General features: G+C 40.2%; 1 protein-coding gene across 4 annotated transcripts; it reads left to right on the top strand.

Moving 5' to 3' along the window:
- On the top strand, positions 1-26,774 carry DHRS9 (dehydrogenase/reductase 9). 4 transcript variants are annotated; one of them, XM_060177757.1, is made up of 7 exons: positions 3-136; positions 2,882-2,951; positions 14,427-14,573; positions 14,672-14,797; positions 17,105-17,363; positions 20,343-20,506; positions 25,721-26,774. In XM_060177757.1, the coding sequence occupies exons 4-7, from the start codon at positions 14,776-14,778 to the stop codon at positions 25,942-25,944; spliced, it is 669 nt and encodes a 222-aa protein (XP_060033740.1). In that variant the 5' UTR covers positions 3-136; positions 2,882-2,951; positions 14,427-14,573; positions 14,672-14,775; the 3' UTR covers positions 25,945-26,774. The 4 variants fall into 4 exon arrangements, with proteins under 4 accessions (XP_060033738.1, XP_060033740.1, XP_060033739.1 ...); XM_060177755.1 differs by having other exon boundaries at positions 1-136; positions 14,427-14,797; XM_060177756.1 differs by having other exon boundaries at positions 33-136; positions 2,887-2,951; positions 14,427-14,797.
- Positions 26,775-27,551: the final 777 nt, after the last annotated feature.

Below are 27,551 nucleotides of genomic sequence, written 5' to 3'. Positions count from 1 at the left end.
AGGTTGACCTTGGAGGGAGGTTTATATTATACCAGGAAGGAAGAGGCAATATGCATATTCAACAAACGGCCTCACTTTCCACTGGTCCCCTTAGAACCATAGAAGCATTGGATCCACCACACACTGCAGTACTGGGGTAAGTGCTTTTCTCTGTTCAACTTCCATTTCAGGATTATCTGAGGTTTGGGCTACGCTCAGCATAAGTTTGATGGGTCTCCTGAAACTACCTATGGCCTGTATATTCTCCCTGCATTTAGTAGTCTAGAAAAAACTGGAGAAGGCAATTAGAGGAAATTATTAAGTATATATAGGTTTAGAAAAAAAATAACTGTATGCATAGTGTTTTGGCATAGGAGTATCTAACCGTATCTCTACATAGCTATATTCTTATCAACATTGAAATTTCCATTTAAATTTGCATTAGCTAGGACAGTCATTTTTAGCTGTTTGAAAAAAGAACTAGTGGGAAAATGGAATGGATGTTTCCGGGTTTTTTTGTTTGTTTCTTTGTTTGTCTTTAATCACCTTTGATGACCCACAATCTAATCCACAGAGAGCACTGAACAAAGTTGCACTTTCATAGCATGTGCTCTTAAGGAGTGGGATGAAAGAGAATTTAGCACTTTTTAAATTATATTTTTATTTAGTTATTAGATAGCTACAGAGAGAAATTGAGAGAAGAAAGGGAGATAGGGAATGAGACAGACATCCACAGCCCTGCTTCACCACTTGTGAAGCTTTTCCCTGCAGGTGGGGAGCAAGGACTTGAACCTGGGTCCTTGCACACTGTAATGTAAAGGTGCACCACCACCTGACAGCTTGAGTATTTAGCACTTAAGATGTGCCTGACTGCTGGAGAATTTAGCACTTAAGACGTAAATTTGAATGCAGGTATGATTACAATCTGGGCAAGGTGCTGTTAACAAATGCAGTAATTAGCCGAACACCTAACAGAGACCATTTAACAAAGGGGCAGATGTTACAATCTTGGTGCCAGGCTACCATAATTGATCTAAATTGGGTCCACTGGGATTGAGGGATCCAGATAGATGACAAGAACTCTGATTATCAATGCTCAGATGGGGCCACACATATGATCAATTTTTTTTTAATCTACTTAGGAAGTTTTTTAAACAAGTCTGCACTAAATAAAATTACTTAGTCAACAAAACTGACTATTGTTAATTACCTTTTCTTTTTTTCCTTTGTTTTTAACCAGTGAACTGTTCAACTCTGGTTTATGATAGTGCTGGCGATTGAATTTGGTACTTTGAAGCCTCAGGCATGAGAGTCTTTTTGCATAACAATTATGCTATCAGCCCCCCCCTTCCCTCCCCACCTCCCCTTTTCCTTTCCACTCTGGACCTCAGTTCTTCTTCTAGCGTTTGCCCTTCTTCCGTAGCCAGTCAACAGCGTCAGGTTGAGCCTGATGTAAAGTTTCGAGACCTCCTTTGAATCTGGAGAGGTGGTGTCAGTATTTCACTCATAGGAACGCAGAAGGATCAGCGTAAGGAACACAGGAACGGTTCCATATTGGCCATTTTTTCCTTTTTTTTTGTTTGTTTGTTTTGTTTTTTGCTTGTTTATTAGATAGAACAGATAGGAACTGAGAAGGGAAGGAGAGAGAAGAGAGCTACCTGCAGAAACCTGCTTCACTACTTGTGAACTGTCCTCAGGTCCTTGTGCACTTGTGCATAGTAATTTGTGCACTTCACCAAGTGTACCACCATCCAGCCCCTAACACCAGATTTTTACCAGAGAATGTTTCTATCCTCATTTTTTCTCCTTCCTTTTGAAGGAAAGGGATCCCCACTTAATTTAATGAGCGAGGCCAATGTCTAGACTCTACTTACACAGGCATGTTTGTTCTTCCAGCTTAACTCAGCTACATGTTAATAATTTTTTTTTCTCAAAGAAGAACGATAGAAACTTAGATAATCTGAGACATAGAACAAGACACTAGTGCAGAGTGACACAGACACTACACTGTCAGTGGAGTTTATATCTTCCTGTGTGCCTACAGGGGCAGAGACCACTGGAGAGGAAGAGAGTGTATTAGTACCATCGCTGACGCCTCGTCATTTGAGGCTCCAATACTTTCCATTGCCAATGCTGGCAAAGGAGGTACATCCATCATTGTTCAAGTGGTTTTGAGTTCCAGAGACCATTTCAGTAAACTCTCAAGATCATTATATTTTAACCACAGTTGAAGGGTGGAGAGATAGCATAATGGTTATACAGAACAACTTTCATGCCTGAGACTCTGAACTCTTAGGTTCAATCCCAAGCATCACTATAAACCATAGCTCAGCAGTGCTCTGGCATAAATAAATGAATACTCATAAATAAATCCAAGCCCTCATTTCATTAAATTATTTTAATCACCTCACTCACCAGTGTTTAAAAAAAAGATTGTTTCACTACCCGCTCTCTAAGGAAGGAAAGCATACCAAATAAACAAAGACATGTTAATTGGGGGATGGGGCGGGGGTGGGGGGGAGAGCAGAGATAGTGAGCAATAAACAGACTTCAAAGTTAAATTTTAGAAAGTTACAAAATGCTTCCATGTTACAACTTTCAGCTGTTGAATTTGGTCCAGAGATCCCAGTCATAGTATAAGGAATGTTTTTAGTAGCTTCTACATCCCTGCTGAAAGTTACTACACTTAATTTACTAAAGATACTGCCTGCCCCTTTGCAAACACATGACCCCTACCTAACTCCATCCATTGAAGAGAGATTTAGTCACCATGCAGTGTCACAACAAGGATGACTCACAGAATTAGTCCTCACACATGTTGGCGCTCAGCTTGACAGAAGGCAGGCATCTCCACCTCAAAAGGACCAGTGTGGTCAGAGTGACACAATTCTTCCTTTCTCAGCACAGCAGGCAGACCACATCAACCCAGCAAGCCTACCACAGCATCTGCATCCCAATCCATCTCCACTAAGGTAATCAACCAACTGGGTTTTTTGTTTACTCCTTCATTTCTTGGGCTGGTTTTCATACCGTCTCATACTGTCTTTGATTTTTCTCATGCTTGCAAGATTCATCATGTTGTCTTTTAAGTTATGGCCAACTGTTGCTATTTATATGTAAAAGTAATGTATTAGAAATCAGTGATGAGCACTGAATCTATCTCACCATCTTGGTGTTTTCCCCAGGCCTTGCCTTGAACTCCTCCTTCTCTCTTACGCACTATAGTACTGTGGAGCAAAAATTACATTTACATCTAATTGTTATTCTCTCTGAACCTCTTTAATACTATCTCATAATCTTACAAGTTAACTGGAAACTGGAGGAAGGAGGGATCCCACAAAGGGCAGGACTCTTAGCTCAATTACTTTCTTCTTTCTTTCTTTTCCCCCTTCTTTCTTTTTTAACAGACCACTGCTCAATTCTGGCTTATGGTGGTGCATAAGAGTCTTTTGTATAGCCATTTATGCCACCTCTCCTGCTTTAACTCTCTGTTTCTTACTGGTCTAACAGATCTGTTGCTAATGGCAAGTCTGATCTGTTCATCTATAGTTATTAATATTTCAGGTGTCACTTTAGGGGAAGGCACACAGAACTAAAAAATATCTTGAAGAGATGTTTTTGTAGCTTACCATGGAAGGATTGAGGATTCCGAATTCTGGTGGTGGGAATGGTGTGGAGTTGTACCCCTATTATCTTGTAATTTTATGGCTCAATATAATCAATATAGTCACTAATAAAAAATAGAAGTTAAAATAAAAGAAAATGTCTTAGAATTTGTAAGGAAATTATTCACAGTGCACATTTAATTCCAAAATACTGAGATAATTGCAATAAACCTGCTTCATACATATACTCTCCATTTTATGATCCAGTGCTTTGCAGTGAATCTCAGACCCAACATATGTTTTCACTTTTCATTGCCAAAAATTAAGAAAGGTGAAATTCCATTTTGTAGTTTTCTTGCTACTTAATTCTAACGACTCTTATTTAAAGGCTCAGTCTGTCTCTTTCAATATCTCAATTTTTAGCAACTGTAGAAAAAGGTGTAAATAAAGTACCATTTTAAGTTAAAAGTTATTTTAGGATTATATAGATAACTGAAATATCCCACTGTTCTATTTCCTCAAGGGTAAGAACTGTGTTTCACTTATCTTAGTGTCCTTTGACATACACTAGACGCTCAGAGTCTCTTGGTGGTACATAAAGTGAAATTCAAAGGTTATTATCTTTGTATTGTGTTTCACTTATCTTAGTGTCCTTTGACATACACTAGACGCTCAGAGTCTCTTGGTGGTACATAAAGTGAAATTCAAAGGTTATTATCTTTGTATTGTCTTTATTTTAAGATTTGGGTATCATATCTTATTATATATATTTAATTCTTTTTTTAAGAATTTATTTATTTATTTATTTATGAGAAAGATAGGAGGACAGAGAGAAAGAACCAGACATCACTCTAGTACATGTGCTGCGGGGGATTGAACTCAGGACCTCATGCTTGAGAGTCCGATGCTTTATCCACTTAGCCACCTCCTGGACCACATTGATTGCCAACAGGAATGATGGAGTAGTGCAGGCAGGGTCCCAAAGATAACCCTAGTGGCAAAAGGAAAACATCCTTAAAGGTTTGAGCACACCTTCTGCCTCCAGACATGCATTCTATTCATAGGCTAAGCTTTCTATGAAACTCTATAGCTACAACCCATAATTATATACAGTCTCCTCCAGTTAGTGATTTTTATTCAGTAACCATAAACAGAGGAACCATGACTTTGTAGTTATTATTAACCTTCCAATATTTTCAAGAATAATTAATGAATAATAATGGGCATTATGACACATTGTATTTCAAATGTTTGAAGAGGGGGCCGGGCGGTAGCACAGCAGGTTAAGTGCACATGCCAGCAAAGCTCACAGACTAGTGTAAGGACCTGGGTTCGAGCCCCCAGCTCCCCATCTGCAGGGAGGGGGGTCGCCTCACAAGCGGTGAAGCAGGTCTGCAGGTGTCTATCTTTCTCTCCTCCTCTCTGTCTTCCCCTCCTCCCTCCATTTCTCTCTGTCCTATTCAACAACAATGACAGCAATAAGAACAGCAACAACAATAACAACAACAATGATAAACAACTAGGGCAACAAAAGGAAAAAAATGGCCTCCAGGAGCAATGGATTCATAGAGCAGGCACCGAGCCCCAGCAATAACCCTGGAGGTAAAAAAAAAAAAAATTTAAATAAAAATTAATTGGAAAGAAGGCAAAAGAAAACCTGAGTTACTTTTAGCCTTAGAACTAAGAATGTAGGGCAGCTGGGTGGTAGCACAACAGGTTAAGCGTATGTAGGGCAAAGTGCACCGACCAGAATAAAGATCCGGGTCTGAGCCACCAGCTACCCACCTGCAGGGGAGGTGGGGTGAGTGCTGTGAAGCAAGTCTGTAGGTATCTTTCTCTCCCTTCTCTGTCTCCCCATCCTCTCTCGATTTCTCTCTGTCCTACCCAACAACGACGACACCAATAACAACAATAATAATAACAATGATAAACAAGAAGAGGGTGACCAAAAGGGAAAAAATAGCCTGCAGGAGCACTGGATTCGTAGTGCAGGCACCAAGCCCCAGCAATAACCCTGGAGGCAACAACAACAAAAAAAACCTAATAATGCAAAACGTACATCCACCAACATTTCCCTCCACTCAGAGTGAGCTATCATGCCTCTGCTTCAGACAGCGTGTACAGGAGTCCACAGGGAAGCTCTCAGTTCCCCAGCCTTCACTACCCCGGGCACATTCTGCTGCCATTGCCCTCCTGCTGGAGGCAAGATTCAAGGGTCAGGTTGCTGTAAGTAGCTTCTCCATTCTGTTGAGTGAGGAATCGGAAGCTCCCATGACAATGAGTATCATCTCATGACCCCTACAACACAGGACCTTTAACTCAGATCTCCAATGGAATATTTGTTGCTTTAATGTAAGCATAATTGATGTTGGTACTCTTGGCTCCATTTAAATGTATTTTTTGGGGGGATCCAGAGAGATAGCTCACCTGGTAGAGTGCTTGCATTATCATGTTTAAGTGCAGTGCCAAGCTTGAGTCCAGACACCTCTTGGGAAGTACTGTGGCAAGAGAGGAAACGAGTGTTGTGGTCTCTCTCCCATTCTATGTCTTTCCCTCTCTCTGTCTCTACAAAAGTGGCCCTGGGGCAAGAGATTTACCAGAGCTGAGCAGTGTTCTGGTGGGGGAAAGAAAAAAGGTATATATATATATATATATATCCAAAGCCATGAAACACATATGGAGGGTCATGCATTAAAATTTTAGGGTTTTGGGTCCCCAACTTGATTCATTTCTTCTTCAAAATCATAGTTCATTAATCACATGAATGTATTTGTGTTATTAAGCTCAAGTGTTTCTTTTTCTTAAAAGAATAGGAAAGCTATCAGGGGAGAGGATGGGATATGGAGTTCTGGTGGTGGGAATTGTGTGGAGTTGTACCCCTCTTATCCTATGGTCTTGTCAGTTTCCTTTTTATTAATAAATTAAAATTTAAGAAAAGGAATAACCAGCCAGAAACATAGCTGGTTTATGGGCAAATATATATATATATATGAAGCATGAGTGCCAAAGTCCTGATGGGGGGAGGGGGATGTGGGTATCCATAAGTCACCCCTAAACCCATTTCCTGTTTAGAGCAATGCACTGCTAGTGCTTATTTAATTTTGCATAAACATGCTCTTTGCAGCTGAAGCAAATCTGACTGATTTTCCATGTGAAATAAAATACAAAAAAAAAAAAAGTACAGCAGAAATCTCTGAAAGACCAGTTGAGTTAAAATGAAAGAGATTTTCTTTCTTTATGGAAAAGTTAAAGATAAAAAAGAATTCATTCAGTTCAGGGCTGGCTCACTTGGATAATGTGCTCTTTTACCCTGCATATGATCCAGGTTTGGATCCACAATGAAGGAAGCTTTGTTGCTGTGGTCTCTCCCTCTCTCTTTCTCTCTCTCTCTCCCCCCCTCTTTCTTTCACTGTCTCTTCCTCCACCCACCAAGAAAGAGAGAAGGAAGGAAGGAAGGGGCTCAATGAAAATTAATCAGGTTTGCAATAATTAAATATAAAAGAAGTATACATTCTCTACAAGTATTAAGAAAATTTGTACAATATACCTGAAATGAGAATCTTATAGAAATACACAGGATATATTTCTATTTGAGGCATTCATCTCAGCTTCTTTGTTGATTTAACTTAGACCATGCATGGAATCAATAAAAAGTGATCTTACAAGTATCTATTATTGTGATACACTGAGCTTTCTATTACTTTATAAAACAAAGTCCTTCATAGAGCTGTGTGTAAATTAAATCAAGTGGTATAGAATTAGAGTATCTAGAAAGAACATTTCTTTTTATTTCTTTTTATTATTTTTTACCAGACCACTGCTCAGCTCTGGCTTATGGTAGTGGGGGGGGGGGGGCGGCGAGGGGGGAGGGATGTTTGAACCTGTGACCTTGGAGCCTCAGGCATGAAATCTGTTTGCATAACTGTTATGCTATCTCCCCTGCCCGAAAGAACATTTCTTTTAAAAAACCATACTTCAGTTTAGTTGAGAGAGATAGCAAAATGTTTTTACAAGAATTTCATGCCTGAGGCTCTGATGTCACAGGTTCCATCCCTAGCACTACCATAAGCCAGAGCTGAGCAGTGTCCTGGGGGGAAAAACATACTTTTCCATTTTTTCTTTCAACTGTTTGTTTTAAGGGCAGATGGAGATGAATAAGAGAAATAAAATTAAAGGATCTTATTTTAGATTTCTTACTAACAAAAGTAAGCTAGGAAAAAAAATAGTTAAGAGAAGCAGAAGTGAGCAAGAACAGCAGTGAGGTTGCAATATTTCCCCGTAGCAGCCAACAGGAGATTACTATCAAGTGTTTTGCACAGCAAGTGAAAGAGAAAAGTAGTTCTCCTTTCTTAGTTCCTTTTGAATCTTCATGACCCAGTAGAGAGAATTTTGATGAACGATTTCTCCCATTGCCTGGAATATATCAATCTCTTTGTAGTTTCTCCTTGTCATTTTATACACAGGTAGGCCTTCAGAGATAAAGCATTTTAGTGCTACACACTTGTGAAATGAAATGACCTTTTAGATTATGCCAACTATCCTACTTAGTTTAGTCACAGAAATATTTTAATCTTTAAAGATTACTTGAAAACTGACAAGTTAATTGGTAGCATGGCTGTTATAATTATCATCATCATAATTATTATACTTTTGCCTGAATATTTCAGAGGGCCTCAAATCTAATTCTGTTATCACCACAATCCTGCAGTTAGAATGGATACTTCTTTTATTTATTTATTTATTTATTTTCCTTTTCTTTCTCTCTTTTGTCTTTCCATCAAAGATGAAACCAGACACCTCTGGTAAAGGGATATATAACATGGTCCAGACTCCCAGAGTTGAGTGGAATCCAAGTGGCAGTGGAAGAGAAGACTAAAAGCGTGGGTGCTGGGATATGACAGTCTCGCTGTTACCCATCCCCAAAATAGCCCTTCGTTTGTGTCTTAGGGCAGTCCACAAGTGTTCTGAATTATTTCATCTCATCTGGAAAATGGAGAGAGTTTAATTAGAAGGGTTTATTCCCCCCTTTTGTTGCCCTTGTTTTTTATTATTGTTGTAGTTATTATTGCTGTTGGATAGGACAGAGAGAAATGGAGAGAGGAGGGGAAGACAGACAGGGGAGAGAAAGATACACACCTGCAGACCTGCTTCACCGTCTGTGAAGCAACTCCCCCGCAGGTGGGGACCCTGGGGCTCCCGTGCTTACACCGGTCCTTGCTGCGCTTCGAGCCATGTGCGCTTCTTCTTCTAGCGTTTGCCCTTCTTCCGTAGCCAGTCAACAGCGTCAGGTAGAGCCTGATGTAGTTTCGAGACCTCCTTTGAATCTTAATCCACTGCACTACCGCAGGACTCCCTAATTAGAAGATTTAAGGGAGGGAGTAGGGCAGTGGTGCAGTGGGTTAAGTGCAGGTGGCACAAAGCACACGGGCTGGCATAAGGATCCTGGTTCGAGCCCCTGGCTCCCCAGCTACAGGGGAGTTGCTTCACAAGCGGTGAAGCAGGTCTGCAGGTGTCTATTTTTCTCTCCCCCTCTCTGTGTTCCCCTCCTCTCTCCATTTCTCTCAGGCCTATCCAACAATGACATCAATAACAACAACAATAACTACAACAAAACAAGGGCAATGAAAGGGAATAAATAAATAAAATTTTTTTTTAAAGAAGGTTTAAGGGAGACATTTATACACCCTAGCAGAGAATTCTAAACATGGTAAGCACTCAGTTAACCGTAGCAGTTACTAGCATTCCTACCTGACTTAGTTACCTAGGCATCCCAAAGACCATGAATTTTCTAGATACATATTCAGAATTCTACCAAGTTAGTTGGCCACCCACCAAAGAGGAGCTCCCCAAGAAGCCCCTAGTAACCCAAAGCAACATAAGCAGCCATCTCTTTGTTCTGTCAAGGTGCCAATAACTGGGTTTCCAGAAAAGTACTAGTTCTTGGTTTTATGGAGTTCTGGACCCCCAAGACAAGGAAACTCCAGAGTAGTGAGTTTTTGTTTGTTTGGCTTTTTAATCTCTTTATTGGGGGATTAATGGTTTACAGCTGACAGTAAAATACAGTAGTTTGTACATGCATAACATTTCCCAGTTTTCCACATAACAATTCAACCCCCACTAGGTCCTCCTCTCCCACCATGATCCAGGACCTGAACCCTCCCCCCAACCCCAGGGTCTTTTACTCTGGTGAAATACACCAACTCCAGTTCAAATTCTGCTTAGTGTTTTCCCTTCTGATATTGTTTTACAACTTCTGTCTATGGGTGAGATCATTCCATATTCATTCTTTTGTTTCTGACTTATTTCACTTAACATGATTTCTTCAAGCTCCATCCAGGATAGGGTGAAGGAGATGAATTCACCATTTTTAATAGCTGAGTAATATATATATCACAACTTGCTCAGCCATTCCTCTGTTGTTGGATACCTGGGTTGCTTCCAGGTTTTGGCTATTACAAATTATGCTGCTCTGAACATAGGTATACACAAATCTTTTTGGATGGGTATGTTTGGTTCCTTAAGAGATATCCCCAAGAGAGAAATTGCAGGGTCATAGGGTTGATCCACTTCTAGCCTTTTAAGAGTTCTCCAGATTGCTCTCCACAGGACCAATTTCCATTCCCAGCAGCAGTGCAGGAGGGTTCCTTTGTCCCCACAACCTCTCCAGCATTTGTGGCTGCTACCTTTTCTGAGGTATGACATTCTCATAGGAGTGAAGTGATATCACTGGCTTTTTGTTTGTTTGTTTGCCTCCAGGATTATCGCTGGGGGCTCGGTGCTGGTGCCAGCACTGCTCCTAAAAGCTATTTTTTCCATTTTATTGGACAGGTCAGAGAGAAATTGAGAGAGGAAGGCAAGATAGAGAGGGAGAGCAATAGACACCTGCAAACCTGCTTCACCACTTGTGAAGCATCCCCCTTGCAGATGGTGAGCAGGGGCTAGAACTGGGATCCTTGGTGGGTCCTTGCACTTCTCACTATGTGTGCTTAACCCAGTGTGTACGCCCAGCCCCTCAGTGTTCTTCAACTGTGGTGAGTTGGTTCTAAAGGGACATTTGGCAACATCTGGAGATAATTGTGCAGTCATAACTAAAGGAGGCTAGTATTGCTGACATCTAGAAAGTAAAGACCAGGGTGTCACTAAATATCCTGCAATGCACAGAACAGACTCCAGATCAGTCAGGTTGAGAGCACCACACCTAAATATGAATAATTAGCCATGCGCACTGTTCATAAATTATAAGTGGTCAATTCTGCCATAACCTCCTTGGAAGCAAGCGTGTCATTGATTTCACAGGACACTTCCCAAGGAAGATGTTATTGTCTCTTCAAATAAGAAAATAGAGGCTATGAAAATATAAGGAATGTGCCCAAGAGGTTTTTAATAGTAGAGGAGCTTAGCCCAAATCTCTGAACCTGCCTATTTCTGAAATCTGGGCTCCTGATTCATATGTGTGTGTGTGTGTGTGTGTGTGTGTGTATACATGTGGCACCTTAGTTTTGCTTGCCAGAGTTTCAGCAGCAAAATGGCTAGTGTTTGTTTTTAGGTTTAATTAAAACAAAATCTTGATGACCAAATCAGAGAATCTGCAGTGATAACTGACCTCATTCCTTATCCAGTGGGGGCTGCAGGGGCAGGGGTCTTCAATCCTAACCACATGGTACTAAGAGGACAGTTACAGATCAAAATGCTTCTTGCTTCTAGCCTTAAACCAACTAAGCAGTTGGAAAACAGCAGATAAGCAAACAACCTAATCAACTGAGGTCAGTGCCCCCAGTCTCTGGGTGGTTGGGACCAGGGTGTCATGTAGGATCAACCGCAGGGTCAGAACGAAGTTAGAGTTATCCTATTCATTGCTGTTACTCATTTATTTCTTTGTGACCAATGACCCAATCAATCATGAATCAGCTACTGTGTACAGGTCATGTTCCCAATAACTGATTGAGGGCTACTCCTCACAGGTGATATGCTGGCTAAAATACTATTAGAGGTCAAAGTATATGACTGACTTGCTCCAATGACCACAACAATGTGGACTTTAGGAATTCATGGTAAGTGCTGGGAACATAGCATAATGGCTATACAAATAGATTCCCAAGCATGAGGCACCAAAGGTCCCAGGTTCAATCCCCGGTATCACCATTAACCAGAGCTGAGCAATGCTCTGGGAAAACTTAAAAAGAAGGAAGAAGAGGAAGAAGAGGAGGAGGAGAATTAATGGAGAACCAATATATTTAGCAATAATCTTTGGAGTAAGGTCAGAATTTGCAAAATCCTATGTGATAGCTAGAAGTCCTTTGGATTCAGGCTGCAGATGAAGACACCAGCTTCTAAAATGAGCTTCATCTCAGTTAGGACAAGACATTTTAACCTAGGTCCATAATTAATAACTCAAATTTTCCTCTTGCTTGTCATCAAGGGAGAGTAGGTTTAACTAGGGGAGAAGTAGCTTAAGGCAGAGATATAGTGGATAAAGAGAGAGGGGGTAGTGTCTGCTTTAGTTGAAGTTTTTCTTTTTCTTTAGTGGTTATGGAGGTGAACTTAGCAAAGAATAAAGGGCATAAAATTTGGTGGCCCAGATCACTAGGTTATGAAGTCCTAGGGTGCTTATCTACATTATTCATGAAACCCAGGATAGTTATATGTAGCCTTTCTTTAAAAATTTTTTTTCTTGTGGTCCAGGAGGTGGCACAGTGGATAACATGTTGGACTCTCAAGCTATGAGGTCCCGAGTTCAATCCCTGCCAGCACATGTACCAGAGTGATGTCTGGTTCTTTTTCTTTCTCCTTCTATCCCTCTCATTAATAAATAAATAAATAAATAAATAAATAAAAATAATCTAAAATTTTTTTCTTTTAACAAACTGTTAACATTTTGTTTTGAAATCATTTTAAGTTTATGGAGAAGTTCAAAGAATAGAACGTTCAGATTTGACAAATATAAGACCATTTTGCTACATTTACACAGTCATTCTCTTTATATACCTATGTGTGTTTTGATATACTTAGTTATTTATACATATCCTATTTTCTGAACTATATCATAGTAAGTCAAAGATATGCTGCTACCTAATCTTTAGAACCTCAGTGTGTGGAGGAAACTTCAAGAGCAATGAAGCAGTGCTGCCGTGTCTCTTTCTACTCACCTTTTTCTCACCTTGTATCTAAAAGGGAAGGATATGGAGAAATACCAGAAATGGTGGGACCATGCAGGCATGGAGCTCCAGTGACAACCCTAGTAGAAAAGGAAAAAAAAAAAAAAAAAACACTTCAGTGTATATTTATTGCCTAAAAAAGCAGGTTATTTTCTACATTTTAATAAAGTTTTTCTTTTATTTATTTGACAGATAGACAATCACATAGAAATCAAGAGGGAAGTAGGAGAGAAACAGAAAGATATCTGAAGCACTGCTCCACCACTTATGAAGCTTTCCCTCTGGCAGGTGGGGGGTGGGAGGGCTTGAACCTGGGTCCTTGCACACTGTGACACTTCCAAGTCCCCAGAAAGTTTTTCTGATGCAGGACCACATGCTACATTCAGGTTATCACCTCTCTTTAGCCTCAATTCATTTGGTGTGGTATTCAGTTATTTCTTCATCACTGCTATGTTTTGAAGAGTGCAGGCCTTATGTCATGTAGAAGTGGGAGCTATCTTCTCATGCACGACTAGTTTCCATTTGTGAACAAAAGTGTTGTCATATTCTGCCCAGTGTAACCTATCAGCAGGCCTGTGATGTTGGCGTGTCCCATAACTAAGTAATAACAGTTTGCATCACTCAGCTAAGGTAGTATCTGTCAGTTTTCTCTATAGTGTGGTTTCTCTTTATCTAATTAGCAGGTTTTTGTTTTTTAAATAAGTGACATTGTTTTTTGATGTTACTGAAGTTTCAGAAGTACAGTTTTACACTCGAGAGGTATGTGTGCCAACACTACACACACAGCTAAAGCCTACTTTCCCTCCAACACCATCCAATCAACTCCTTCCATCTACTTCTCCTACTCCCGCTCATCCTCACCATCTTGCATTCTGGTAACTGCCATACTGCTGTTAGGGTCTAGAGGTCTGTTTAGTTGGTTGGTTGGTTGGTTGGTTGGTTAGTTTTTTTCTTACTTTGTTGAATTATTTGCTTTGTCTTCACATATGAGCAAAGACATATGACATTTGTTTGTGTTTAGAACCTCACAGTTTACAAGTATGACATTGCTTGATTTTGTCCTCTATACATATATATTTTTTTGTTTTCTCACAAGGAGCTAGATTCCTGAAAGGATAGAATGTGAGGATTTAGAACTTGGGTTTGAGATTTCTGTGCCTTTGTCTATCATGTCTCCCCTCTCTACACCCTCTCTTGGTGAACTCATTAGTGGCTTCGACCTTTAATACCCTCTGCACTGAGTCATGACCCCAGAGTTGGATTGAAGGATGACATTAGCCCACAGGAGCAACATCAAAACACTCTCATTTCCAATGGTCTTGAAATAATGAAGTCTGAAAGAAAAATTCAAATTGAATAATTTTTACCATGGGCGTCTATCATTCAGATCAGTAGACTCACACATGAGATTAATGTCACCGTCAATCTAGTGTTTATACCATGTCAGCTTTGCCACAGCTTCCCCCTCCTGTTTATTTTCTCTGACTGCTGTATTGTTTATTTTTTTTTTTTTGCATTACTCTGAAGGAGTTGTTTACCACTTAAGTTACTGTCTTCCAACCATATAAGTTACTGTTTTTTTTTTCATTAATCCACTCCTATGCATTAAAATATCTGAAGTTCATCATCCTAGATTACAATGTTGACAGCTATAATCTGAATTTCCTTTCTAATTCTGAATACTCAGGACACCGTGGACTTTTATTGTCTGAGAAAGGAGTGTTCCTGCTACAGAAAACCAGAAAATGCTCCTTTGGTTGCTAGCCCTGCTGGTCCTCTGCGGGTTTCTGTGGAATTATAAAAGACAAATGAAGATTGCAGACATCACTAATAAGTATGTTTTCATCACTGGGTGTGACACGGGTTTTGGAAACTTGGCAGCCCGGACTTTTGATAAAAAAGGATTTCGTGTAATTGCTGCCTGTCTGACAGAATCAGGATCAACAGCTTTAAAAGCAGAAACTTCAGAGAGGCTTCACACTGTGCTTCTTGATGTAACTGACCCAGAGAATGTCAAAAGGACTGCCCAGTGGGTAATGCGCCACGTTGGCGAAAATGGTAAGTGACGTGCAAGTGGAAAGAAGTAAGTGAGTGTTGCAAATGGAATGCTTTCTGATTTGCAAGGTCTTTTAGGAAAATGCCAATTGAATAAAAGCTGTGCACTAGAGATGATGGGAGGCATCTTAGAAAAGCTTCTGAGCAGTTCCAAGTTCTTTGTGCAAGAGAGATAACAGCCCAAATTGTCCCAGCCGTTGAATCACAGGGGATGAATTTAGAATTGTGATGCAGTGGAGCTGGATGGTGGCACACCTGGTTGGGTGCACGTGTTGCAATGTGCAAGAACGTGGGTTCAAACCCCCAGTCCCCACCTGCAAGAGGAAATCTTAGAGAGGGATGAAGCAGTACGGCAGGTGTCTCTCTGTCTCTCTTCTTTTTCTACCTCCTCCTTCCCTCTCAGTTTCTGGCTGTCTTTACCCAATACATAAATAAAGATAATTAAAAAAAAAATTAGAACTGCGATGAAGGTCTTAGTGTTTTGGAATCTACTCCCATAAAGAGCTACTCCAGTCAAATACACAAGAAAGGAAATTGAGGACTGAAATATGCAAGAAAACATGAGAGCAGTCCCAACCTTGCTATATAGACCCCTACAACCAACTTCTCACTATAAAATAGTCACAGAGATAATACATTGTTTCGGTGAGAAGTGTAGAAAATGACCAGAAAAGCAGAGTGTAGATATCTTACATAGTTATGGATGAGTAGTTCATCATCAGACATTGATTCTGTGTTAGGCTTTGCTCAAATGACTGCTTTCTGACCTAAAGGATTTCTGTTGGCTTGATTTTTAATATATACATATACATACATGTATATACATAAATAAATATTTTCATGCATGAAAATATTTCAGCTCAAGGAGGGCAGGTAGCGGCACACATGGTTAAATGTACACGTTACAGTGCGCAAGGGCCTAGGTTCAAGCGTCCCACTTGCAGGGGAGCTTCATAAACAGTGAAGTGGGGCTGCAAGTGTTTCTTTCCCTCCTTGTCTCGCTCATCTTTCTAAAGCCATGTCTGTTCTATCAAATAAATAAAATTTAAAAATCAATTAAATTATTTTTTAAAATATATATTTCAGGGGGTCGGACGGTAGCACAGTGGGTTAAGCTCACGTGGCACAAAGCACAAAGACCAGTGTAAGGATCCCAGTTCAAGTCCCCTGGATCCCCACCTGCAGGGGGATCGCTTCAGAAGCAGTGAAGCAGGTCTGCAGGTGTCTGTCTTTCTCTCCCCCTCTCTGTCTTCACCTCCTCTCTCGATTTCTCTCTGTCCTATCCAACAACAACAACAACATCAATAACAACAATAATAATCACAACAAAGATAAGTGTATATATATATATATATATCAGTTCATAAAGAAAATAACAAATGTGATGTTTTTCTGTCTCATCTTCATCACATAATTGTGACTCTGAACCTCAAAAAGAAATGGTTTCCTCAAATTCCAGATAATTTTGAATGTGTGAGTTTCAGACACAAGTACTGATATCAAATGTTTCCCATATAAGATCACTATGATGGATTTTTTTTTTTTACCAAGAATAAATTTTATGTAGATGGATGTTGCTTTTCTCTTTTTTTCATGCAGAAAAGTTTATAGGGGGCGCTAGTGGTGGTGCACCTGGTGAATGCACATGTTACCATGTGTAAGGACCCAGGTTCAAGCCCTCTGTCCCTACCTTCTGTGAGCAGTCTCTCTCTTTCCTATCTCTCCCTCTCCACCCTCTATCTCACCCTCCCCTCTTGATTCCTATCTCTATCCAATAAAGAATAAAATAAAGTAGAAAAGTTTACAGTTTATAGTCTTGCCATCTAGCAATCCAAGATTAAAAACCAAAGTCTCGGGAGTTGGGCAGTAGCGCAGTAGGTTAAACGCACATGGTGCAAAGCGCAAGGACTGGCGTGAGGAACCCGGTTCGAGCCCCTGGCTCCCCATCTCTATCTTCCCCTCCTTTCTCCATTTCTCTCTGTCCTATCCAACAAGGACTACATCAACAGCAATAATAACTACAACAACAGTAAAAACAAGGGCAACAAAAAGGAAATAAATAACCAAAGTCTCAGTTTGATAGTATCAGTATCTGATAGTAAAAATTATAAAGAAAATATTTTATTGGCTTCAACTCTTGCTATTCAGTTGCTTACTCTTTGTGCTATCAATCCTCAAAGTGTTCTCAAAACAGGAATAAGAATAGAAGGAAGACCTAGCAGCATTTTCTACACCAAATGTTACGTTTCTATTAAGGATGCCCAATAAGTGCCATCATTTATCTCACCCTTCCCTTCCTCTCTGTTCTAGGTCTCTGGGGTCTGATCAACAATGCTGGTGTTCTTGGGGTACTAGCTCCAACTGACTGGCTGACAGTAGATGATTACAGAGAACCTATAGAAGTGAACCTGTTTGGACTCATCAACGTGACACTCAACATGCTTCCCCTGGTCAAAAAAGCTCAAGGGAGGATTATCAACATCTCCAGCATTGGGGGTCGGCTTGCATTCTTTGGAGGTGGCTACACTACATCCAAATATGCAGTGGAGGCTTTCAATGACAGCTTAAGGTAAAGCAAACACTGATGTACCAGGAAATAATAGTTGCTAACGTTTATTTACTATTTATGTAAATATAACCAACTTTATTTATATAAAAAGAACCAACTCTAGTTAGTGCTTTAAATTACTCCCAGTTTATCAGCAATACCATTGAAACCAAAAGAGATTTAAGTATCTTGTCCTGAATACCCAGTTGGTAGGAGACAGAAGTGACATTTGGGGAGTCGGGCAGTAGCGCAGCAGGTTAAGCACGCATGGCACAAAGGGCAAGGACCAGCACAAGGATCCCAGTTCGATCCCCCTGGCTCCCCACATGCAGGGGAGTCGACTCACAGGCAGTGAAGCAGGTCTGCAGGTGTCTATCGTTCTCCCCCCCTCTGTCTTCCCCTCTTCTCTCCATTTCTCTCTGTCCTATCCAACAAGAATGACATCAACAACAACAACAACTACAACAATAAAATAAGGACAACAAAAGGGAATAAATAAAAAAAATTAAAAATTAGAAGTGACATTTGAACTTAAATCTAAGTCTTTTCACTTTATTTGTTATTGCATGATAGTGGTGGTAAATTTATATTCAACTGATCAGCTTGGAAAATAGATAAGAGAACCCTATCAAGAGGCTAAATCAATATAGATATCTCCATTGTGTTTTTCCTTGATCTTCTGACTGGTACTTCCAATTGACTATATCCAAAGAAGTCAAAAATGTATCAATAGTTATTGTTACATTTATTTGGGTCAGTTTCCCAGGATACAATTTAGTAGCAGATAAAAAAGAGACTGGACATTGTGTAAATTTTGGTACACAAAGTGTACTTGGCAGAATGGTACTGTAGTAAGAAAGGAGACAAAATTTTATATAGGTGCAATTAAAAAATTCATAATTTTAGTCATTCAATTATTTTTGTTGTTGTTGTTGTAGGACTATGTTAGAGTTTGTGATCTATACTGGGGGGTCTAAGCTTGACTTCTTAATGAAAAGTTAGATTATTTCACCAACACTAAAAAAGATAGAATTACAGCATTTTGCCATATGATTGGAGTCTCAGGCTTAATTCTCCCAGGGAATAAACACAATGTTGTCAAAATAATACGTCAACACTCGTGTGCATCTGAGTCACCCAAAGATCTTGACAAAATGCAGATCCTGATTCCATCTGACTGAGCTGGTATTTGAGGTTCTCCATTTTCTTCTTAGTTGTCCTTTGTTTCACTCTCTCACTAACAGTATCAAAATAAAATGTTAGTTTAGAGAGGTACTCAATTTTTAAAAAGGAGGTTACAACTAAATGGTTTGCTGGCTTTATAAAGAAGTGATGCCATTCCAGAAACTAACCTGTAAGTTTTTCTTTTATTTTATCTTATTAATTTATTTTTTTCTGTTGTCACTGAGGTTTCACTGCTTCAGGTTGACTTTTTCAGATAGAAGACAGAGACAAAGAAAGACACCACAACACTGGGGTTTCCTTTAGTGAGGCCAGGCTCAAATGAAGATCATGTTCTTGACAAAGCAACACGCCATCCAAGTGAGATGTCTTGCTGGCCCAACGAGTTTTATTTCTAAATACTAGAGCTGCTTTGGGGAATAGTATTGTGTAGACAGGTCACAGTCTAGAGGTAGCTCCAGAATTTCTAGAGATGGAAGGAGCTAGGAGCAGCAGTTCAACTAAGATGAATCCCTACATTGTTTAATACTTGTACTTACCTGACAAGTTTGGTTGATGACTTAATAATATTTGACCTTCTATTGTAGGTTAAACTGATGATGGGTAGGGAGATGTCTTCCCAAAGACCTCTCTGACTCTATCTACTACTTTCCAAGATTCAGAGGACAGAGGGTAGCAGTGGAATAAAATATAATTAACTTGGAAAATAACATCTTTAAGTTCTAATGCAAGCAACATACCTTTTAATGTTAAACTAATTGGCATTTTAGTAAAATGTGATTCAAATTAAACAACAGAAAACAGAACCTAAGATATATTACATTTTAAGTTTACCCATGAACAGTTATTTAAAAATAGTTCTTATGAACTTCAACTTCTCCTCCTCCTCCTCGTCCTTCTTTTTATCTCTCTCTTTCTCTGTCTCTTTCTTTATTGAGGGAATTAATGTTTTACAGTCAACACTAAAGTATAGTAGTTTGTACATGCGTCAGTTTTGTACACAGCAGTTCAACCCCCTGTAGGTCCTCCTCTGCCACCATGTTCCAAGACCTGAACAATATCCCCTACCCCAAAGGCTTTTATTTTGGTGCAGTACACTAAACCCAGTTCAAGTTCTGCTTTGTGGTTTCTTATTTTTCAACTTCTTTTTTTATTATTATTAGTGATTTAATCTTATGGACTTCTATAAAAGGAATAATTGTTTCCTTATATACTCCTCATGGAAATATAAACTAAATTTGGGAAACTGTTAGTTGTATGATGTTTGAAATATGTGGTTTGCTTTAACAAAGGGCCAGCAGAGTTGCCTAAAACTTGGTTACCCTGCAGACTTTGGAGTATATGCAGTGACATGATAAAGGAGCCTACTGAGCAGCACTAAAAGCAGGTTTGTTATGCCAGGAGTAATCACAGTGTCCTTTCATAGATCCTCATTTGTGGGGCTATCTCCAAATTAGAATGTAGAGACTAGTCCGCCCAGATCAGTCATTAGTTAATTTCACCATAAGGAACTTTGAGCAGTAAGAAGAAACTTGTCCTTAACCCAGAATGCTTCTCAGTTCAGTGAGAGAATATGATCGAAGGGAATACACTGAACCTGGGGTGGATCTGCTCAGCTCCCTTTCCTGCTTTGATGTTCTACCAGCCCTCACTTCACTTTGCCTTATTTTGTAAAACAAAAGGGTGAAAATAAGATGTTCTTTTCCAAAGTGCTAATTCTAAAATTCCATGAAAATGTCCACAAGAAAACAAACCCAAACAGTAAACATTATCCAGCCAACCCAGAATTAATCATCTTCAATGGGCTTTTTTTCACAGATTAGACATGAAAGCTTTTGGTGTGCATGTATCATGCATTGAACCAGGATTGTTCCAAACACCAATGTCAGATCCGGTAAAGACCGCCGAAAAGAAACTCGCCGTTTGGAAGCAACTGTCTCCAGATATCAAACAACAATATGGAGAAGCTTATCTTGAAAGAAGTAAGTTTTGGGGTGGGCCTGGGTCATTTGGGATTCATTATCTTAGAAAAAATGAAGGAGAAGCAAGCACGATTTTCTTTTCTTTTTTATTTTTTATTGATAGTTTGTTATAAGATTGTAAGATTACAGTGTAGAGCTCCACACCACACCCACCACCAAAGTTCTGTATCTGCACCCTCCCACCTCCCAAAAATAACCCCATAGTTCTTATTAAGTCTTATAGTTTGCTTGCTTCTGTTTTTTGTCTTTTGTTTTTTTGTTTTGCTTTTTGGCAAGTTCATGTAAATGGATCTCTAGATTTCACTTGTGAGTGAAACCATCTTGTAGTTATCTTTTTCTTTTTACTTATTTTGCTAAGCATAATCACCTCCAGGTCCATCCATTTTGTCCCAAAGGACACAATATCATCTTTTTTGATTGCAGAGTAGTATTCCATGGAGCATATATCCCATAACTCCTTCACTCAGTCATCTGCTGATGGGCATCTAGGCTGCTTCCACTCTTTGGTTATTGTGAATAATGCAGCTGTGAACACAGGGATGCATAGGTCCCTTCTAATTAGCGCTTGAGTATCTGCTTGGTAAATGTCCCAGAGTGGTTTTGCTGGACCATAAGGTCCTTTCATTTCTAACAAACATAAATTTCAAAATAAGGGTCTGAGCTATTGAAATATCTTTGTTGGATAGTTTGATGCTTTGCCATGTGTGCATCCCAGGTTCTAGCCCAGCCCCTACCACACTGAAGGGAGCTTCAATGCTATTATCTATCTATCATCTGTCTATCTATATATATATCTACCTACCTACCTATATCTATCTCCCAATGCTTCTCTTCCTCTATATAAATCATAAAAACAACAACAACAACAACAAAAAACTAACAAGGGTCCAACAGTAACAAATCAATAGGATAGTATATCTAGGATCAGCAATTCCTATTAATTCTGGTGCCATTCCTTTTTTCTGCATGCTTACAATCATTTACACTAAACCTGTTGTATGAAACTCAGTCATATCTTTACTCATATGGATTGCATGTCATTTGTTCCTTACTCTAGCACAACTCTAAAATAACAAGACCCTATAGTGGCGGGGGGACGGGACTGATGCTTTACTTCTTCAACTAAACCTAACAACCAAGTTGATAGGTCTCTAATTGCTCAAGAAATTTAGGCCAGGAAAATGATTCTGCTGGTGAAGATCTTTTTTGTCAGCTAGCTGACAGAAGAAAGTAACCAAGCACAACTTTAAAATAACAAGACCCTATAGCGGGGGGGGGGGGGCAAGGGGGGACTGATGCTTTACTTCTTCAACTTTTTTGTGGCAGGTGAGGTTTGAATAAGCCCTGAAGGTCAGAAAGAGATTATTTGGGTAGAAGCTTCCTGGAGCAGAAATGCATTGGAGAAAGGGATAGAAAGAGATATAACACAGTCAGATTGAGTCAGGGATGCAGGAATAATGATAGAGATTAGATTACAATGACTAACGGGGGGGGGGGACAAACTATGGTGCACCCAGTTAAGCACACATAGTACTAAGCACAAGGACTTGAGCAAGGATCTGGGTTTGAGTCCCCGGCTCCCCACCCTCAGGGGGGACACCTCATGAGCAGTGAAGCAGGTCTGCAGGTGTCTCTATTTCTCTCTCCTTCTTTCTTTGCCTTCCCTTTCAATTTCCCTCTGTCCTAGCCAATAAAAATGGAAGAATTGGCCACCAGTGATAACCCTAGAGACAAAAAAGCAAACAAACAAAAAAAATGAACATTCAATATCTATTAGCTATCATTCTTTGTGCTTTACATGGACCCTTTTATTTAAAATGTCTGAATAAGTCCACAAAGTGTCTATCATCTTAATTTTAGAGAAATATGGTACAGAGAAGTAATTGACTTTGCACAGATGATAAATAGAAGAGCTAGATTTGAACTCGGGCAGTCTGACGTTGCTCTTTATTCTCGCATATCAGACTATGATGCTTGCAAGGCATTAAAGAACTGGTTGAGCTACCTGTGTAAAGGTTTTCTCTCCAGCTCAAACTTCCTAGGCCTGTTAAAGTCTACTTGAGAATTCTCCAGCTGGGAGATAGCATCATGGTTATGCAAAAAAAAAAAAGCAATTTTCATGGTTGAGGCTATAAGGGCTCAGGTTCAATCTCCAGCACCATCATAAAACAGGGCTTTGCAGCACTCTGGTTTAAAACAAAACAAAAAACTCAACATCTGTTCTGTGCCAAAGAGGGTCCCACCTAACTGTGTCACTCTAGCGCTCCTATAATACATGCCTCTTTATCCATGGCAGGATAAGACAATTTACCATGGCAGGTTTAAGACTAGGAATTTTCAATATGGAACCAAAAGCCAAGTAAGATGCATCTGAGAAGATTTCCATTATAAATGGATGACACCCCCACTTCAACCCACTGCCCACAGAGATACCCAGAGATAAACATCCTCTCCATCAACTAGAAAGCCAGGCTTGATTTCAGACATGATACTGAGGGTTTAGAACTCCTACTATTAAATGTACTGTTTCTCATCCACCAGCTCATATTTAAAGTAGCTTAAGAAACAGAACTCTGTGGTCCGGGAGGTGGTGCAGTGGTTAAGGAACTAGACTCTCAAGCATGAGGTTCTGAGTTCAATCCCTGGCAGCACATGTACCAAAGTGATGTCTGGCTCTTTCTCTCTCACCTTTTATCTTTCTCATTAATAAAATAAAATCTTAAAAAAAAAATAAACAGAACTCATCATCTAAAAAAGTCTACTCTGACCTTTACATTGATACTTTTTAAATGCCCTTGAGTAGATCGACCTGTATTTTAAAAATACTTTTATCGGTTTTTGTTTTACTGCCAGGATTATCACTTGACTTGGTGCCTGTACAGTTAGTCCACCACTCCTAGTAGTCATTTTTCTTTTCTTCTTCTTTTTCTTCTTTTTTAAAAAAATGACAGAAGGAAATTGAGAGAGATGGGGAAGATAGAGATAGATAGATAGATAGATAGATAGATAGATAGATAGATAGATGACTGCAGCACTGTTTCACAACTCTTGAAGCTTCTTGAACATGGGGACTGAGGACTTGAACCTGGATCCTTGCACATGGTAAAGGGTGCACCACCACTCAGCCCCCTATTGGTTTATTTTTATAAAAGAGCAAGACTGTTGCAGCTTCATCACATAGAGTATTGGGAATCAAACTCTGGACCTCACATATGCACTCACCCCATTGGGCCACCTCCCTGGCTACTCAAATCTATTTAATTCTTGAACCCTGATTTAGATGTCTTATTTCTGAGGTACCAAAAGATATTGAGTCCAGTTTTGCACTGGTTGCTCTCATCAGAGTTTTCCGTGGTTGTCCTGGGACCTCAGCATGACACACAGCTCCAGAGAAAACCACAAATGCCAGCTCTCCCTTCTGCATTTGCCAGACTGGAATAGCAGGAACTGAAAATAGACAGCACAGCTGACTTCTTCAGTAACTCCAACTTGACTTTTTGTTATAGTTTGTTTATATGTTTTGGCTGTTGTTACTGGCCTTCATCATTCCAGGGCTCTTTCAGATAGAAAAACAGAGACCAGAGAGAAAGACACCACAGTGCTGAAACTTCAGTGTGGTGAGGACGAGACTGAACCTGGTCGTGTCCACATTAAAGCAAGTGCACTACCCAAGTGAGCTAGTTTGCTAGCCCTCTAAAAATTTCTTGGCTCATTGCAAACATTTCATTTGCTAGAAAACCAAGTTGCTCAGTTTCTTGAGTCATCACTTACGGTTCGATTTTTCTCTTTATTCACTGAATTATAAAGCACATGGGATATGAGTGCATATGAACGTTCTCTGTAAACACAGCGCTCTTTAAAACACATCGGAAGGGGCTGGGAGATAGCTCTGCTGGTGGATCCCACAGCACTCAGGTTTGAGCCCCCAGTCACCACATGGGAAAACCTGTGCAAAGAAGCTTCGCAGTGGAGCAATGTTTTGGAATTTTTGTGTCTCTCGCTGTCTTTCTCCCTCTCTACCACAGTATCTTAAAAAAAAAGAAAGAAAGGAAGGAAGGAAAGAAGGAAGGAAGGAAGGAAGGAAGGAAGGAAGGAAGGAAGGAAGGAAGGAAAAAAGAAAAAGAAAGGAAGGAAGAAAGAAGGAAAAAGAAGAATGAGGGGCTGGGTGTTGGTGCACTTGGTTGAGCACCTGGGTTTGAGCCTCCAATCCTCACCTGCAAGGAGGAAGCTTTTTTGATTGGTGAAATAATGCTGCAGGTGTCTCCCTCTCTATTTCCCCCTCCCTTCCCAATTTCTGATTGTCTCTATCCAATAAATAAAGAAAAATGTTTTTAAATTAAAGAAAAAGAGAAGTCCACTCAAAGCAATGGAATGGTGAGGGGATCAGGTCGGTGGCGCACTAGGTTAAGTGCTTACATTACAGTGCACAAGCACCCAGGTTCAAGCCACTGCCCCTGAAGGGGGTAAGCTTTGCAAGTGGTGATACAGGCCTACAGGTGTCTCTCTGTCTCTCTCCCCCTTCTGTCTCAATTTCTGTCTTTATCCAATAATAAATAACTAATTTTTAAAAAAAAAGTAATAGAATTGTGTAGGCACAGAGCCCAGAAACAGCCCTAGAAGCAAAGCAAATACCTCAAGGACACACACACAGTTAAACTCATAACTTTCTGGATTAAGGAATTTCCTCGATTGAATGAATTTCCTTTTTCCTCACTGCTGGAGAGCATCGTTTGCCAGAATTTGGCTTCTGGACCAGAATCAGCAACAGCATTTGAAAACTTGAAATAAATGCAAATTTGAGGGCCCACTTCACTTTCTGGCTTTAATAGCAGGTTCTTTTTTTAAATATTTACTTATTTATTCCCTTTTGTTGCCTTTATTGTTTTATTGTTGTTGTTGGATAGGACAGAGAGAAATGGAGAGAGGAGGGGAAGACAGAGAGGGGAAGAGGAAGACAGACACCTGCAGACCTGCTTCACAACCTGTGAAGCGACACCCCTGCAGGTGGGGAGCCGGGGACTCAAACCAGGATTCTTACACCTGTCCTTGCACTCTGAGCCACATGCTCTTAACACGCTGCACTACCGCCCAACTCCCAATAGCAGATTCTAAATGAACCCCACACGTCCATCCCTCTTCCCTCTCATATCCCACCCTCACACAATCTGTACCCACTTTTCCCAGAGTAAACAGTGCTTCTGTCTCCTATTCCAGGCCTCAGCAAGCTGAAATGCACCAAGTCTTTTGTGAACCCAGACCTCTCCCTGGTAGTGGAGTGCATGGATCACGCTCTCACCAGTCTCTTTCCCAAGACCCGTTACGTGGCTGGAAAAGATGCCAAGACTTTCTGGATTCCTCTGTCTCACATGCCAGCTGTTTTGCAAGACTTCTTATTGTTGAAACAGAAAGTCGAGCTGGCTAATCCCAAAGCAGTGTGACTCAGCTGCCCATAAACACCTGCCTCAGGCTCGAAAGTTGGACAATGACAAAGATACAGCTCCTTCTCAGTCTCATCTATCTGATCTGACCCGGACTCATGCTTCTTTTGATAAGTGTCACATCATCACAGATGATACCACAGAGCCCCCTTCGCAAAGGAAGGCAAGGACACACATTCAAGAAGAGCAACATTCATGGCTTTGTCTGCGTGGTGTGAGGCGAGGGAACCTGAAAGGCTGTCCCATCTGAAGTGATCTCCAGCTTCCCTCACTCTTGTCCTCACCACTTTGAGTAGCTCTAGAATGTAAAATAGTTACCCCTTCCTTATCAGAACAATTAGAAATTTGCAGATTACTTTCATAAGGGAATGAGATGAGTTCTCGCTTCTAGCTGAGAATGAGACTGCAGGGCTGGAGCTCACGTCTGTAGATTTCGACTGGAGCAGGAGGAGGAGAGGCAGTGAAGCACTGTCTGGGGAAAACTATGAGCTGTAGCCAATGTTAAGTAGGGCTGCAAATGGGAGACAAGGGAAAATAAAGGAGTAAGGGGAATGGAAAAAGAGGGAAAGAAAGAGAGGGAAAGAAAAGAAAGGGGGTCAGGCGGTGGAGCACCTCGTTAAGCGCTCAGAGTGCATTGCACATGGACACGGGTTCAAGCCTCTGGTCCTCACGTGTAGGAGGAAAGCTTCACGAGTGGTAAAGCAGGGCTGCAGGTGTCTCTCAGTCTCTCTCCCTCTCTATCTTCCTTCCCCTCCCTTCCCTCTCAATTTCTGCCTGTCTCTACCCAATAATAAATAAATAAAAATATTTTTTAAAAAAGAAGAAAGAAAGAAAGGGAAGAAAGAAAGAAAGAGAGAAAGAAAGAGGCATAAATAATAAACTCCAAGTTACCCTGCCCATTCCAGAGGGAACTATATTTGTAAGGAATAAACAGTCTATCCAAGGTCACAGTTAACTATCAAAGCACATATCAATGTCTGTGTTAACAACTCAGTGCTCAGTCTTTCTGAAAGAGAAAAAAGCTAGGGTATCTGTTTATTTTGGCGATTACAAAAGTAAACAGCCTCAGACAGTCTCATACAATTTGTGCTTGAAATAATTTAATCCTGAATTTATGGTGTCTTCTGCAGTTCCAGAGAGAGAGATTGCAAGACTTCCTATAACCTATAGGCTCAGTGAAGGCAGTTCTGCTTCTCACTCATAAATACTAAATTGGGTAAAGTGTCAGCCCACAACCCAACCAAAGAATGGTTTCTTAACTGAATGCCCTGCCCCTTCCCATTGTAGTACTCAGGTTTGTGAACACTGACATGAAGAGACAAATATTATAGTTCATGTATGTATGTATGTGTACAGATACTCTCCTTGCACGCTACTTGACAGAAAGGGTCACACGCATCATATGTAGTCTCTATACGTTTTTCTCTACATGCTTTGTTCTGTGTTATATGCACATTTTAATGAACAGAAGGGTAGTGAGTTCTTTATAAAATGCTGTTTCCTTTTCAAATCTGCTCCATAGACATCTATGAGCACAGTATCTTCTCCAAGGAACTGACATAAACAAAGCAACATATCCACTCATTAAACCCCAGTTTTATTACAGT

This window comes from Erinaceus europaeus, chromosome 18 (genome assembly GCF_950295315.1).
Source record: "Erinaceus europaeus chromosome 18, mEriEur2.1, whole genome shotgun sequence".
NCBI lineage: Eukaryota > Metazoa > Chordata > Mammalia > Eulipotyphla > Erinaceidae > Erinaceus > Erinaceus europaeus.
Note: the sequence above shows the minus strand (reverse complement) of the source record. Positions and strands in the feature narration are given on the sequence as shown.